This window comes from Rhinatrema bivittatum, chromosome 11 (assembly GCF_901001135.1).
Source record: "Rhinatrema bivittatum chromosome 11, aRhiBiv1.1, whole genome shotgun sequence".
Classification (NCBI taxonomy): domain Eukaryota; kingdom Metazoa; phylum Chordata; class Amphibia; order Gymnophiona; family Rhinatrematidae; genus Rhinatrema; species Rhinatrema bivittatum.
The window spans coordinates 89,713,671-89,730,324 of record NC_042625.1 but is presented as its reverse complement, the minus strand read 5'-3'; the positions used below and the strand labels follow the sequence as shown (position 1 = coordinate 89,730,324).

General features: G+C 46.7%; 1 protein-coding gene across 1 annotated transcript; it reads left to right on the top strand.

Annotated features, from left to right (window-relative positions):
• The first annotated feature begins 6,450 nt into the window (after nucleotides 1-6,450).
• Nucleotides 6,451-16,376, top strand: FAM110D (family with sequence similarity 110 member D). The gene is made up of 2 exons (XM_029571583.1): nucleotides 6,451-6,682; nucleotides 14,174-16,376. The coding sequence occupies exon 2, from the start codon at nucleotides 14,603-14,605 to the stop codon at nucleotides 15,710-15,712; it is 1,110 nt and encodes a 369-aa protein (XP_029427443.1). The 5' UTR covers nucleotides 6,451-6,682; nucleotides 14,174-14,602; the 3' UTR covers nucleotides 15,713-16,376.
• Nucleotides 16,377-16,654: the final 278 nt, after the last annotated feature.

Sequence of the window (16,654 nt, the reverse complement as noted above, 5' to 3'; positions counted from 1 at the left end):
ACATAGGGCTACAGTGCCCTAGTGAAAGTTGAGCTGCATCAGAGTCTCTTCTTGCATTAATTTGCACGTCTCTGCGGCTGCACACATGGGCGCTGCGTCATCCATTCTCATTTTAGCAGGTCTAGCAATTCTTGTTTATGTCCGTAGTGCCCCATAGTTATCCCATTTCACCCCCTCCCCCGGGACATTACCCTCGTTCAGGGCCCATTTTATACTTAGGACTTTCATTCCCTCCCATAAGCCTTGCCCTGGTTATAACCCTCCTTCTGTCTGATGCTGGGCTGCCTCTGGCAGTAAGGCTGTGTAAAGGAATAGGAATGTCCTGGTCTCATCAGATCACCGAGGCCGCCTGTATTATGGATTCACTGATCATCCGAGAGCCTCCAGCGTTCGGATCCTTTGTAATTAAATGTTACATTTCCAGACTGGATGCTCAGTTACCTTTGCGATGTGTCTATGCTGGGATTAGCATCTTTCTGCTCAGTGCCAAGCAAAGAGTATGGTTTCCCATGACAGTAATAAGCCAGGACCAAAAGTATGAGTGGTATCCTACTGGAGTCTTTTATTATACTTCAGTATTTAATCCACGAGAATATAACCTGTTCAAAATAGCAATTAAATAGCTTTCCATCATTGTTTGTAATCTCTGATGGAGGATACAATGTATTGGGGTCTAGAATAGCCTCTGATGCTTTTTTCTTTTGATAAAGGATTTTGTAAAAGTGGAGCAACATTTAGTTGTTTTGCTGTGCTGTTTTTTTTTTTTTTTTTGTTGTTGATGCTGTTTTTGTTAAGACAAATACTGAAGCGCTCTACAAGTCTCTATTGTATAGCACTCATAGTTTTGGTCCTGATTGTGATTGTGAAGATAAATTAGGGCTCGTCTTGAAGCTCCGTGGTTACATATTAACCCAACCATATGCCAGAGCAGGACCCAGACCTGAGCTGAAATGGAGCATCCTGACACTAAGGGCAACCGGACCAGCCCAGCAGCCATGGAAGTGTAACCAGGTGATAAGAACAGTGAGTTGACAGCCTACTACCAAGGATACACCAGAATGGGCCAAGGAATGAGGTCAACAATGTGCTTCTCCTTTGGAGCAGAACCTGACTTATCAAACAATGGAACTGGGAGCCACAGTGTGATAAATCAGGGCCAGAACATGTAGGAGAGGGGGGCATTAGCCGAGCCTTGATTGTTTCTCTCTGTACACAATGACGCTCTCTATGTCTGAAACTATTCTCTCTTTGTAGGGGGAATTTCATTACTTCTTGCTCTTGTTAGATCCCGGGTCACCAGCGCCAGCACATTAGGCTCCTGCAGCTATCCTGCTCCAATCTCTTGTACAATGTGTGATCCATATCCTTATACAGTAAGGGGGTTGGGGTGTGTTCTTATGTGTGTTTAGACACTCTTTGTACTGAAACGATCACAAATCCAGATGAGGCGAGGAGCAAGCAGTTTTCTGTTGCATTCTGGGTACATAAAGGGCATTTCAGAATAAGGTTGGCTGGATGGACCTCTGGCTGTAACATAAAGGGAAAAGCGGTGAAAGTGACAATGTTCAACTAGGCTGGACTGCAAGGGACCAAATAAGTTCTGACTGCATTTGGCAGGCTACAGACCCACATACTCACTTGAAGACTACAAATCGGCAGTTTGTGAGGGCTCTTCTCTCCAATAGAGCCCCCTTATAGTTTCCCTTTTATTTGGAATGAAAGGTTTTGACTATGGCCACCCCCAGCCCCCAGCTGTTTTCACAAACCTCTTTGTTTGGTTATTTACATTCGGGTCAGGATAGCATTAGCACAGGTTCTGGGCGAGGATCTGGACAGAGCAGCTTCCTGATTTACTTAGAACAATCCATAGTAGTGTACAGGGCCAGATTTAAGATTTTCTCACCCATGGGCAGAAAACCATGGCAGGGCCCCTTGTAAGCTCTGCCAGCACATAGCAGGCTCCTCTCTGGCCTGGATATTTGGCACCCTAGCCGGTTGCCTATGCTTACCTGTGCCTAAATCTGGGCCTGGTAGTGGAGAAGAATCAGTGGAGAAGAATCAGTGGAGAAGAATCAGTGGGAAAAAAAATGAGTCCTTTCTTCCCACTGATTTTCTCCTCTTGTTGGTCATTGACACTGATAAATTCCAAGTAAACATAAAATAAAAACTGAAAATAAGTCCCTATGTATATGAAAAAGGAGAAGGATCTTTCACAATCTTTAAACATCTGCCCTCACAAACTGGAGAGAAGAGGGTACAAGGAACATTGATACTTCTACCAAGTCTACCCATTACAGTGGTATGAAAAAAATGGCAAAGCTGGAGTTTTTGCATTAAATGTGCTGCAACTGTATATTTTGCAGTGCGTTTTGTGTTAAGAAGCTACAGCCAGGCTGTGTGTGAGACACTGTGTACAGTGTGTGAGCTGTGTACAGATCCCTCACATCGGCCTCAGCTTGTCCTTGTAGCCAGGAGAGTCTGTGTCAACTGGGGAGGAAACTTCGAGGTCTGGATCGGAAGGGCCTATTGTTGGAGCTCCAGTTCCTTTTATTATAAATAAACATGGTTTGGCTGAAAGAAGGGTGTAACTTCCAGGACAAACTCCATTCCACCTTCCTTCTGGCCCGCCAGACTGGCTGCAGAATTCCCAGCCAACATTTCCAATGTGCGAGCAGAGAGGGTGATAACTGTTGAGGGACCATCGCTTTTCACCACCGGGCAGTCTGCTGTTTACTGGAAAATCTAGCACAGTCACACTGCTGTAGTCTACCTCCCTCCAACACTCACAACTATTATGAGAGCGAATGACAGCATGTTCAGAGAAGGACAAAGGATGGATGGAGGAAGGTGGCAAGCAAAAGAGTCAGTGGAGGCGTTCATCCACAGTTTTACAGATCTCCCGTCACATCCAAACCAGAGCTGTGGACTTTCCCTTTATAGGAGGGACTAAGGAGCCTTCCGTGTGGCCATTAAACTGACCCTTGCCTCTACCCTCCCTCTCACAAGTTCTCCTCACTCCAAAGCACTTCACTGGTAAATTCAAGCATCTCCCTTTTCTCTCCCAAGAGCCACCAAATGCTGGATGCATGACCCAAAAATCCAGAGAGAGCTCTTCTGGTATGTTTGACTCCTTGCCTCATTCACAGGCCGACACAGTACAGTGCGGTCCGACACGGTGCACTGTTAACCTGCCCTTAGACGCGCATTTACCCTTACCCCTTATTCAGTAAGGGGAGGAAAACGCGCATCCAACCCGCGGCACCTAATAGTGCCCTCAACATGTAAATGCATGTTGATGGCCCTATTAGGTATTCCCGCATGATTCAGAAAGCAAAATGTGCAGCCAAGTAGCACATTTTACTTTCAGAAATTAGCGCCTACCCAAACGTAGGCGCTAGTTTCTGCCGGCACCGGGAAAGTGCACAGAAAAGCAGTAAAAAGTAAAACTGCTTTTCTGTGCACCCTCCGACTTAATATCATGGCGATATTAAGTCGGAGGTCCCGAAGAGTAAAAAAAAGTTTAAAAAAATTTAAAATGGGCTGGTGGCTGTCGGGCCGAAAACCGGATGCTCAATTTTGCCGGCGTCCGGTTTCTGAGCTCGTGGCTTTCAGCGGGCTCGAGAACCGACGCCGGCAAAATTGAGCGTCGGCTGTCAAACCCGCTGACAGCCACCGCTCCGGGCTAAAACGCGCTAGTGTCCCTAGCGCCTCATTTTGCCCGTTTCTACTGCACCACCTAATTTAAATACTGTATCGCGCGCACAGGCGAGTGGCCTGTGCGTGCGCCGGGAGAGCAGGCATTCGTCTGCTCTCCCGCGGACTTTACTGAATCGGCCCATCAGTAAAGAAGAAAGCCTTTACCTAAAGTTTCAAAAGATGGTTAAAAGTTTTATTTTTCAAAAGGCTGAAGAGCATTAGGCAGCTCTTTTTGGCATATCTGGAGTGCTTTGCCAAAATCATGGTGAACTACTTGTACAAGATTTGTCTTGTGCTGTTCTATTGTCTGTTTGTTTAAATATTATTGTCTTGCATTTTTGTTGCTTGTTTAATACCATTTTTAATGATCATGTTTGTTTTATGCTGATGTTTTGATTATTTATGTTTAATATATATTGATTTTATGAATGCTTTTTGGAAACTGGTTAGAAACTTAGATTTGCAGTATACAAATGTTTTAAGTAAATAAATAAATTCAAGGAACCTCCTCTGTACAAACATGATGTTATTCATCAATTGTGCGTGGTGGTGGGGAAGGTGGTAGTGGGGAGTGATATGAGGCATTTCCCCCCATAGGTCCATATTAAGGTGATGCACAATAATCTCTTAATTGCTTAATGTCATTTCATCAAAGGGCCTTTTCTGTACTGGCTCCAACTATCTGGAACCAGTTACGAGAATTGCAGCTTAGTCCAGATTTGTTGCTCTTCCACAATCAGCTAAAAACATGGTTGTTTTCACAAGCCTTTTGATTTTATTATCTCTGGAAAGGAACATGGATACTCTGTACTTTATTTTTAATTGTATATTTTGTAATGCAGACCAAAACTCGTGTTGTTATTTTCATATTGTTGTAACTTGCTTGGAAATTGGTAAACTTAACGTTTAATGAATATTTTAAAATAAATGTGTGGTTTCATTCCCTTTTCCACATAATATGAAGACACCCGGGTCTCACTTCTCACCCTCACACCCCTTCTCTCATGCATATAAATAACTATACAAAACACAAGTTTGGGAGGACGAAGGCCACAGCTTTAATACAATCATGTACCCAAGGCAAACAACATAATCATTATATGTAATTTGCAGGAAAAAAAACAATCCAACAAACCGGCCCTGGTAGGTCCACTGCTACAGCCCAGCAAATTGGCACTACCCCCAGGTCACCTGACCTGTAGGCCACTTGACCATAGGCCCCCACCACAGCCAGCAATGAGCCAATCACCCACAGAGCTGGACCCAGACCCTACAGCACATTGCAGAATACCACTCCAAGCAACACCAAATCAATCAAAGTTTGCACTTTCTGTTTGGGTACCCTGTCTGCTGTGACCAAAAGAAACAACAAGAGCAAAGAACAATAGTATATTAAATAACAATCAAAAACAAAAACTATAGCGTGGGGGAAGATCAACGCAAGAGAAGTCCGAAAGTAAGAGGAGATGGCGGGGGGGGGGGGGGGGGGGGGGGGTGCCACGGCCAACCAGGATCGGGACTGAGCCATTGTCCGGCCAAAACAAGAGGAGGCACGAGGGAGGGGAGACATTTATTTTTTATTTTAAATAAAATTGGGAAAAATGGCCAAATAAGGGGAAAAGAGGGGTCTCATAGTCCCGGCTCGCTTCGGGGCCCCTATTAGATTTGAGAGCCCAGCATGAGCCCGAGCTGCCTTCCCGAATCTCCATTCTTCTCCTACTTCATATCTTCCACTCAAAGATTAGCTGACATAAACGTTCAGTTAGACCAGTGTTTCCCAAATGTGGCCACCCTTTCTCGGAAACATTGCCAATGCAGCCCAGCCATCAGCCAGAGTTTGTGGTCACACTCTGAGGCCACGAGAATCCCTGAACACAACCCTTTTCCATCAACTTCTCCATCGAGTATGAGAAATACAGATTCCAAAGTGTTTTTTGTTCCTCTAATCAGGATACAATATTTCTGTCTTTTTCATCCATTCGTCATAATGTTTCCTGAGGACCTCACCCCGTCTCTCTAGATTTCCGCCAACATCTCTGGGGGAAGCTTGGTTGGTTTTGGTTTGACCTGAGGCGACAGTAATGCAAGCGATACAATTAAGACAAAAAGGACAAGTTAAGGGTGTCCTTTTCCTTCTTGATGGGGTTGAGAGGGGTGGACATGGAGGCCCCTCTTTGATTCCAAGGTCGTGTTGCATGCTCTGGTATTTTAAGCCTGGCCACTTTCAATTGCTGTTTGATGGATTCCCTGGGGAAGGTAAATCAAGTTCCTGCCTGGATAGACCCCCAGTCCTCTGAGTAATGAGGTGTAAAATGGGAAACAGCTGCGGCTTCCAGCAGTAGGATGGGGGAGGGGGTTATATGGTGGTGAATTAGGTGCAGAAGAGTTGGTGAAGGTTATAATAGGCTCTAGAGAGAGGGTGAGTGAAGCCGAGAAAGGAAGTGGGAAAAGTTTAGCAAGTGGCAGGAGATAGAAAGAGGTTACATTAAAAAAGAGAGAGAGAGAGAGAGAGAGGAGCCGGAAGAGGGAAAAGATAAACCTCTAGAGACTCATTTCTAGGAGGAAAGGAAAAAAGAAGAGACAATTGAGGAGGAAAGGAAATGCAGAGAAAGACTTTCATCTCACGTGATGTGACCGCCATGGGAGGCTGGAGTTGGACTAACCTTAGCTGAGAAGCACGGGACGGAAAGAGTTAAGGCTGAGAGGGGGACTGGACCCGGGGGGGGAGGGGCAGTGCTGGAATAACGGGACAGGGCGATGCTGCTGCTGCTGCCTCTGCCCGGGAGGTGAAGGATGGGGTTAAGGCAGCAGAGGGGCGGAGGATGTGCGGAGATTCTCCCTTGCCTGAGGCAGGGAAGTTAAACTTAGCTCTGCAGCTCCTGCTCCAGCTCCTGGCACCGCTCTTCCCGGGACCGGCGGCTCCCCAGCGCCCCTGGCAGAATGAAGGGGTGGGGGAGGGGGCGGCGCTCTTCATTCCTCTGCCCAGGTGAGTGCCCCTTGCAAACCCAGTGCCCTCTCAGAAAGCGGCAGGGGTGGAGGAAGGGAATCCTCCCAGCTCTTCGCGCCCCCTCTGCAGCCCCTGCAGGATGGCGCTTCTTTTACCAAAATGAATAAGAAGTGCAGTCTCCTCTGTGCTATTAAAGAGAAGAGCTTACCTAATAACGCTATGGGAACATTTCACTGGATAGATGGGAATGCCTGTTTATGAATGCTGATTTATAGCCCTGAATGTTATTGCTGTAAACCCTTGTGATCTTCTTTATATGGAGTGTCGGTGTATAAGGTCTGAATCAGTAAATAATGCTGAAAGCTCAGGCCTCCTGCTAGCATCCTCTCCCTTGTACCCAATGTGCTGTTACTGAGCTCTGCTTCAGTTCCTCCGGCCACTTGCCCGGCCTGTCCTGTCCTGAGCAGGGTGTTGCTCTTGAATTCGTATTTTTAGCTTGCTGTATTTTTGGAGACGCTTCCTGGCGGTGCTTTGGGAGCTGGATTTGGGGCTGTGCGGTTTCCCATTTGGTGCTTGCACTGTATTTAGGTGCCTGAGTTCCCCGGCTGCCCTGTGTTTAAGAGGCGGGCAAGGCTGGGCCAGATGGATGTAGTAAAACATTTCATTTTCTCTGTTTGTTTGGGAGCAAGGCGTTTAGCTTCCTAGGATTCCTTGGGCCGTTGTTTATTGCAGGCACTGGTGCTAACTTTGGCCTTGTATTGCAGGGCAGGGAGAAGCTGCTTCCCTGTTGCCACCGTGCGTTGTCATCTCAACCCCAAGAATGTGTTTTAACAAAGAGGCTATGAGGCAGGCGCCGCATTACACCCTAAGCTTCCCAGAATTGTCGGGGCATTTATTCTGTCCTCCCTACATCAGGCCACAGTGGAATCATCTTCCTCTTTGGACTGGCATTCTGGATGCTGTGGCGGTATAAACGGGCTCGGTACCTTTCTGTTGATACCAAACTGTAAATGGCCTTGCACTAAAATTGGAAAGGTGGTATACAAATTTAAAATAAAGAAACAGGAGGACTGCAGGCTGTGTCTGTACTACTCCTCTGGTTTAGGGTGCGCTGATACCAGCAATGCATCCTCTCTCTGCAAACTTTCTAAATCCTAATCTGCAAAAGGGAGATCAGCCGCCACCCAGGCCGTTACACTAATTCAGCCCTGCTTACTTCACCCCTGACACAAGCAGCCTCAGGCTCCAGAATTAGAATGTGATCAAAGTTAGCTGCCCAAGGATTTATCTGAAAAGGTCCCTAATATGAACTGGGATTTGGAGAATCTTCTTGGGGAAAGCAAATATCAGGCACACCCAGTCCCCAGTATTTTCTTTTCTCCCATAGGCTCTGCATTTTGCTCCTACTTCCACATTCTCAGCTTCTGAGAATCGAATTTGTGTGTCCCCAGTTTTTCTTCACCTCTTCTTTCTCCTTCTGTCTTGTATCTGCAATGACAGCACATAATTTGTTTTCTATGAAGTGCCAGAGACCTCTTTGAGAACAGTAGCTCTGTTCCTCACTGATAGGCATTAAACCTGTTTCTAAAAGTGGTGGAGCTTCCTGAAGTCTCAGCTGGCATCGGTCGGGAGCCCTGTGGTTCACATCTTGTCTCTCTGTCCTGTTCTGTGGTTAGTGCTGCTGAGCAGTGAGCACAAAGTCAGGACCTAATGACCAGGTGCCTTGTCTTGCCTTCTAAATAAGCAGACAGGGCTGGTGGCAGGGAAACACCAATCTGCAGCCTTCTCCCTATATCTCAGAACTGGGACCCAGAGACACACAGGCAAGAGTTGGGAGACCCTAGAGATCAAAAAGTAGGGGAAGGTCCTTTACTCCCACCCCACCCCCACCCCCAAAGTCCTAGAGTGCCTGCAATGCATCTTTGAAGTGGACAACTGGATCAGGCTCCTTCTTGGCATAATTACATTCCTTTTTAGCGTGGATATTTCATGCCTCAAAATTTGGTTCCCTAGGCAATGGCTTTTGTTGCCAAAGGTTAAATCTGGGCCTGGGCTGCTGTTTCCTCTCATGAGGTCTCACTTGCTCACTGACTCTGTGGAGTTTAGGTCTCTTCTAGTCACTGCCTCCTAGTGCTGTAGGCAGTATTTATTTGGAAAGAGCTCAGTTGTATGCACTATATACGGAGTTACAGATGTTCTATATTACTTTGTCCTTTTTTGAATATCAGTGCTAATATATATATATATATTACTATATATATATAGTAATATATATATATAGTATATATATATATTACTATATATATATATATATTACTACTGTAATGTGAGAGAATATATATATATAAATATATATGTGTGTGTGTAATATGTGGGTATATATATATATATACCCACATATTTATACAGCATGCTGGAGAAAAGCCCTAGCATCTCTTAGAATCCTATGTTTGCATTGTCTGATTTCCTGCTATGGGAAGTTCATGGCAAGAGGGCACCCTGGTTGGAATTTTCCAGTGGTGCGGCGTTTCCTTTCTGGCCTTGTAGTCACCTCAGAGGCTGGCTGGTTATTTAGCAGGAAAGTCAAGGGAATCAGCACAGAAATGTCTATCCTGGTTAGGAGGGAGAGGGGAGGAGATTAAGTTTCCTCCTCTCTAGTCCAAGATGAAATGTTAATGAAATGGAGTAGTGGTCCCACCCCATTGAGCTTCGAGGAGAACAGTGATCTAGAAAAGAGAAGCGCTGGCTTTGAAATTAGAACATTCTCCTTAAGTCCGAGTGATGTGGGAAGGCAGGCCCTGTACCCCTCTGCCAATGCTCCTGTTTGTCAGGTTAATAATTCACCAGTTCACAGCTTGCTCTGTCAGAGATTTCCTTCCATCCATTAGTTAGTCTCCACTTTATAGAAAGAAACCATCTGTTTTTGGCCATTGCCTTCTCCGCACAGGCTGTTTTTTGCTCCCTCTTGGCTCTCTCCTCTGGTTTATTACCTTTTTAACATTCACCCGCCCCTCATTAGCGGCTCCTTTTGAGATCATCTCTTCCATTCTTCTCGCCACCTTTGACAGAGAAATCATCAGTATGTGAATAAAGACCATGAAGGCTAATAAACGCTCTTTGGTGCTCATCAGGTCAGAGGGGATGAGTGACCTCTTGACTGCCTGATTGAGAAGGAGTAGGGTCATGAATATAAGGCATGAGGTCTGCCAGGATCCTGTTCTGATTATAGTGGGATGAAGGGTGATTGCTTTCTTATCCTGTAGTCATGCTGATCTTTTCTAACATAATTTCTATTTAAAATAGATTTGAATAAACCAAGCCTGGATCTTACACCACTCTGGTAATGTTTCTCCATAACTGTAGCATGCCCTGAAAGCCCAGTACTAAGGCTCACTACTGAGCTGCAGACAGCGCCCCTTGCTACTCAACTACCGAGGCGCTCCTACGCACATCATTCTGCAATGTATCTGGCTCTTGGCTTCTATAGAATTTCATAGCATCCTTTTTCATTACGGCTTTAAAAAACACTATCAGTCAGCGTATGGAGAGTTTGGATATTATCCCAATAGCCTTGCCTATTTCTCAAATCCATCTGGGTCTTACTTGCTCCCGGCCCTCTCCCAAGCAGCATTTCCTCTACTGTATATGGTTTCTGGACCAAAGTGCAACAGCTTCCTCCTGACACACAGAAGGGCCGATGCAATATCGTGTGCTCAGGCTAGCGCACAGGTTAACCCGTGGATGGATGCGTTAGGATAACACCCGATGCAAAAAGATTAGCGTGTTCAAAACGCACGTAGCTAATAGCACTCATCGCATGTAAATGCTATGTAGATGAGGCTTCTTCCCGCGATTCAAAAAATACCCGCTCATCCCAACGCGTCCTTGTTAATGCTGCAAATTTAACGCCAGCCTGGGAACTGGCATTAAGCCTTACAGTGCGTAAATACAAAAAAATCATGCTTTCCGCGGTTCCTTCTCCTTAGCATCATCACGATACCAAGTAGGAGGAACCGCAGAAAGCAGTACCATGCTAAATTTAAAATGCTTGCCTGAAAAAAAAAAGTTTCTGTGCGCACAATATACATGCACAGTGCACACACTCCAGGCCATGTATATCGTGCCGGTGAATTAGCTGCCGCGGGATAAAACAGATGTTCGTAAATTGAGTATCCTGCACACAGCCTCATCCCCTGGGTGCCCAGTGCCAAGGACGCATTAGGGATGCACAATTTTTATCCCTAGCACATCTGTTTTAGCGTGGTGGCTCATTTACATATTGCGTCGGGTGCCCAAGAGAGGTGAATGTGCATACAAAACGGGCACCCAGCTTGAATGCCCATTTTTTACACACACTTTATTGGATCAGCCTGCACGATTCTTCCTGATGCTGGACGCAGAGAGCTCTGTTCTTGCATTAAGCCTTTGCTGGAGGGCTATGTCGGTTTTGACTGTGGTTCCCTGCAAAGGAGTTCATTGTTGCTGTAGGAAGTCCAGCTCCTTCCTCTCTGGGTGGTGATTTCCACTTCATTCAGCAGTTCCTCCCCTAGCCCTTTCTGTCCCTCACTGCACTGTCAGCACCGCTATGGGATGGTGTCCAGGAAGGAAAAGGGGCAACTCCTGGATGGATGAAAAAGTAGCCTCTTGAGGGATTTTGATGTCTGTAAAACTGGGAAACCTGGAGCACTGATTAGAGTGAAGAATAAAAGGGTCAAAAGTTGCATTTAGGTCTATTCTCCTAACAGTTGGAAAGCCCCAATAAAATCTGTGAAAACATAGTCATCAAAAGAGGGCACCAACAAATATTTATTTATTTGTTTATTTGTTTGTTCTTATATACCGGTGTTCGATTTACATACCACATCGGTTTACAAAGAATTTATGACAGGTAGAGTAGTAGATGATTAGAGAAATATCATAAAGAGTGAAGTTAATTATAGTGACACTCAAACGCCATAGAATGTAAGCATCAATTTATTGTAGATTTTTATATTCTGCTTTTTTCAAAGTGGATTACATTCAGATACTGTAGCAGCTATTTCCCTGTCCCCAGAGGGATTACAATCTGTTTGTACCTGAGGCAATGGAGGGTAAAGTGACTTGTGCAAAGTCACAAGGAGCAACAGTGGGACTGGAACTCTCCAGGTTCATAGCCCATTGCTCTAACCACTAGGCTACTCCTCCACTCATTATTTTAGGGGATAGAACTTCACAGGGGTTTTTTTTTGTTTTTTTTTTTAAATAACCAAGGTATATTAAAAAAAAGGAGTTGATCATGAAAGAGAAGCACTGTAATAGCAACCTTATTCCTGACATGAAGTACCCTCTGCTATTTCAGTACTGAGCTCCCCCGCCCCACACTCAACTCTTCCCAATTGCACCTCAATTCTCATCTACAGCACCACCTACTAGTCTAGTACTGACACACAGCTGCCAATGCACCTTAATCCTGACTCTCTGCACCCACTACTGTTTCAGTACTTAGCCCTGCACATGTCTATCAGTGCCAGTGCACCTTAATCCTGACCCGTCTCTCCCTCTGCTGTTTCAGTACGTAGTCCTATGCATGTCTATCAGTGCCAGTGCCAATGCACCTTAATCCTGACCCATCTCTCCCTCTGCTGTTTCAGCACCTAGTCCTATGCATGTCTATCAGTGCCAGTGCACCTTAATCCTGACCCGTCTCTCCCTCTGCTGTTTCAGCACCTAGTCCTATGCATGTCTATCAGTGCCAGTGCCAATGCACCTTAATCCTGACCCGTCTCTCCCTCTGCTGTTTCAGTACGTAGTCCTATGCATGTCTATCAGTGCCAGTGCCAATGCACCTTAATCCTGACCCGTCTCTCCCTCTGCTGTTTCAGCACCTAGTCCTATGCATGTCTGTCAGTGCCAGTGCCAATGCACCTTAATCCTGACCCGTCTCTCCCTCTGCTGTTTCAGCACCTAGTCCTATGCATGTCTATCAGTGCCAGTGCCAGTGCACCTTAATCCTGACCCGTCTCACCCTCTGCTGTTTCAGTACCTAGTCCTATGCATGTCTATCAGTGCCAGTGCACCTTAATCCTGACCCGTCTCTCCCTCTGCTGTTTCAGTACCTAGTCCTATGCATGTCTATCAGTGCCAGTGCCAATGCACCTTAATCCTGACCCGTCTCTCCCTCTGCTGTTTCAGTACCTAGTCCTATGCATGTCTATCAGTGCCAGTGCCAATGCACCTTAATCCTGACCCGTCTCTTCCTCTGCTGTTTCAGTACGTAGTCCTATGCATGTCTATCAGTGCCAGTGCCAATGCACCTTAATCCTGACCCGTCTCTCCCTCTGCTGTTTCAGTACCTAGTCCTATGCATGTCTATCAGTGCCAGTGCCAATGCACCTTAATCCTGACTCTCTGCACCCACTACTGTTTCAGTACTTAGCCCTGCACATGTCTATCAGTGCCAGTGCACCTTAATCCTGACCCATCTCTCCCTCTGCTGTTTCAGCACCTAGTCCTATGCATGTCTATCAGTGCCAGTGCACCTTAATCCTGACCCGTCTCTCCCTCTGCTGTTTCAGCACCTAGTCCTATGCATGTCTATCAGTGCCAGTGCCAATGCACCTTAATCCTGACCCGTCTCTCCCTCTGCTGTTTCAGCACCTAGTCCTATGCACGTCTATCAGTGCCAGTGCCAATGCACCTTAATCCTGACCCGTCTCTCCCTCTGCTGTTTCAGTACGTAGTCCTATGCATGTCTATCAGTGCCAGTGCCAATGCACCTTAATCCTGACCCGTCTCTCCCTCTGCTGTTTCAGCACGTAGTCCTATGCATGTCTATCAGTGCCAGTGCCAATGCACCTTAATCCTGACCCGTCTCTCCCTCTGCTGTTTCAGTACGTAGTCCTATGCATGTCTATCAGTGCCAGTGCCAATGCACCTTAATCCTGACCCGTCTCTCCCTCTGCTGTTTCAGCACGTAGTCCTATGCATGTCTATCAGTGCCAGTGCCAATGCACCTTAATCCTGACCCGTCTCTCCCTCTGCTGTTTCAGCACGTAGTCCTATGCATGTCTATCAGTGCCAGTGCCAATGCACCTTAATCCTGACCCGTCTCTCCCTCTGCTGTTTCAGCACCTAGTCCTATGCATGTCTATCAGTGCCAGTGCCAATGCACCTTAATCCTGACCCGTCTCTCCCTCTGCTGTTTCAGCACCTAGTCCTATGCATGTCTATCAGTGCCAGTGCCAATGCACCTTAATCCTGACCCGTCTCTCCCTCTGCTGTTTCAGTACGTAGTCCTATGCATGTCTATCAGTGCCAGTGCCAATGCACCTTAATCCTGACCCGTCTCTCCCTCTGCTGTTTCAGTACGTAGTCCTATGCATGTCTATCAGTGCCAGTGCCAATGCACCTTAATCCTGACCCGTCTCTCCCTCTGCTGTTTCAGTACCTAGTCCTATGCATGTCTATCAGTGCCCCTCAGAGCTGCTGCACTCTTAACTCCCAGAATTCTTTTCACTTTCTGACTTCTTCTGTTCTGTGTTTTCTTTTCAGAGCAACAACTGAGCTGTGAACCCTGTTAAAAGAGGAATCTGTTTCCAACCTTATGGTGATCCATCTGGGCAGTCTGCTGCTGGCCACAAAAGAAGAGAGATAATGTGATTGGTCTGCGCTTTACCTCTTAAAGCTTCCTTTTTGCCAGGATCAGGGCTGCATTTCGGGATGTACAGGGGACTTTATCTGCACTCATGGAACCAGTTAGTGATTCCATTCTCTCCAGGAATTTCTATCTGCCTTAAGTCCGTGTAAGAGAGCGGAGCCCAGACCTTGGCATTAGGGTCGTCTGCGGCGCAGTTACACTCTCCAAATCCTCCCATACTGGTGAGAATTATCACAGGGTAAAAGTAAGGGAGCCCATACATCATCACTCTCCAGCCCTCAAGGCATCCATGTTTCAGCCTTGGGATTTGATTGAATGAAGCCATGAAACGTGCTCCTCTAGCAAGTTCTTCCTCACCCCTTGGACTACTGAACCGGGGTCCAGGGTATCTGCGTAGACAGATAGAGATGAGTAGTGGCTCCCGGACCCCTAGCGCTGTTGAGAGACTGGAAGCAGATAAATCCAAGTATGTCAAAACACAAGAAGTGATGAACACCAGGCAGGATCCTGTGCTCACAGGGTGTGCCACCCCACTGCTCCACCGTACCAGAGGACTAGTTGTTGCCCAGTGGTGCAATAACCCTGACCAAGACTCTGAGCAGAACTGGTGCTGTGCACAGCAGCTGACCAATGGAAGACCTTCCCAGCCAGTACCTGTGCTGAGGAGGAACTCTGGGAAACGCCTGCTGAGACCTGACTCGCTCGTCATGTATCGGCAGAAACGGGACTGCAAGGTGGTGAACAAGGAGAATGCCAAGGGTGGGAGCCTGGTGCGAAGGTTGTTTCAGGGATCGCTGAGAGAGAAGCCGAAGAGCTCTCCCAGTGCCTTCACGGAGGAGCCATCACCAACTCCGAAGGATGATACGCAAATGCTCTGGGTCCCAGTGGAGAAGGAAGGAGTAAGGTTAGCTCAGGGACCCATCAGTAGACAGCTGAGTCCAATAATGAGGCGCAGGGCTCAGAGCAGCCACCTCAGCCCATTGATAAGCCGCAGAGCATGGACTCCAGAGCAAAGGCGAAGAGAGTCAACTGGCGCATGTTTGCCCCTGAACCCTGCCAAAAGCCCATTTGTGAGAGCTCATTGGCTTGAGGACTCCGGCTGTAAGCTCCATCTGCGCTGCTCCCTTGCTTTGTCAGAGAAGGAGCGATTCTTTGATCACTGTGGTCTGGACAGGGACCTGGTGGAGCTTCTTGGGATGGATACGTTTTTCTCATCAGGATGGGATGCTGTGGCCCTGCCATATGGGAGCGCTGACTCTGAGGAGCAGAGTGAGCACTCACAGTCCAGCTACTTAGGGGCAGAGCCGGCTGAGGAGGAGTCGAATGAAAAGACGCCGTCCCCCATCTCTGTCATAGAGAGGAACGCTCGGGTCATTAAGTGGCTGTACAGCTGCCAGAGAGCCAAGGAGAAGCCACGAGAGTCCACAGTGTGAGCACAGAGGCAGCAATTTACCTTAGCACCATCTCAGGGAGAAAAGGGACCGCCATTATGTTCCCTTTTCATTGGGATTTATTTCTGTGGGTGGACTGGGTTGGACGGGAAGTGTTATGGAGGTTAAAGTTCCCTTAGATGTTCATGGACAAAGGGAAAAAGGATTTTAAGATAACATTTCAGTTTTCAGCAGTCGTTCCACTTAAGAGGTCAGGTTTTCAGGATAACCATAGTGAAAATGGATGAAATATTTACATACATGTACTGGGTCTCTGGTGTATGCATTGGCCTTGTGAACAGCCTGCAAGCCAGACCGATATGGGAGGGAATTGCTGCTTCGAGGCGCCATGCAGTGCCCAGCGACCTCTTCCATTGTAGCCCACCTCTCTGCTTTGTCTCTTCTGGGACACAGTCTGTGAAGATAGGCTGCCCCCTCTCATAGTGTTAATCAAAAGAAGCATAATTATGGAGTGGGCATAGATCACGCAAGCAGAACCTTCTTGACCCAGCAGATATCGGAGTTCTTGACCAGTGGTCGATCCGCAGTGTCTCTTTACCCTATGAGTGTGTTTGCATGTATAATGGCTAAAGCTGCACTTTAAATCATGCAAGGATGTGCAGGGAAATGTTGTTCATTTTCTTATTCGTTCCATTTCATTGGGGGGGGGGGGGGGGGGGAAGGGATGGCGCTCATTCATTTCATTTTTTAGCATTATTTTCTTTTTGCTTTAACACGTGCTAAAGCCATTTAACATTCGCTAAATGTTTGTAGCATGTATTAAAAGGTGTTAGCCTGCATTAAATGGTTTTAGCATGCGCTAAAATGAAATGAGACAACATTTTATCTTTCTCTCTGTCATTTTATTTCGATGAAGACACAAAACAAGAAGTGTCATTGATGTTTGGGTTTGAAAAGGTAAGCGCATTCCTACACGTCTGTGAC

Coding starts and splice junctions, on each gene's coding strand:
- FAM110D (XM_029571583.1), top strand. CDS start 14,603: ATGAAACGTGCTCCTCTAGCAAGTTCTTCCTCACCCCTTGGACTACTG.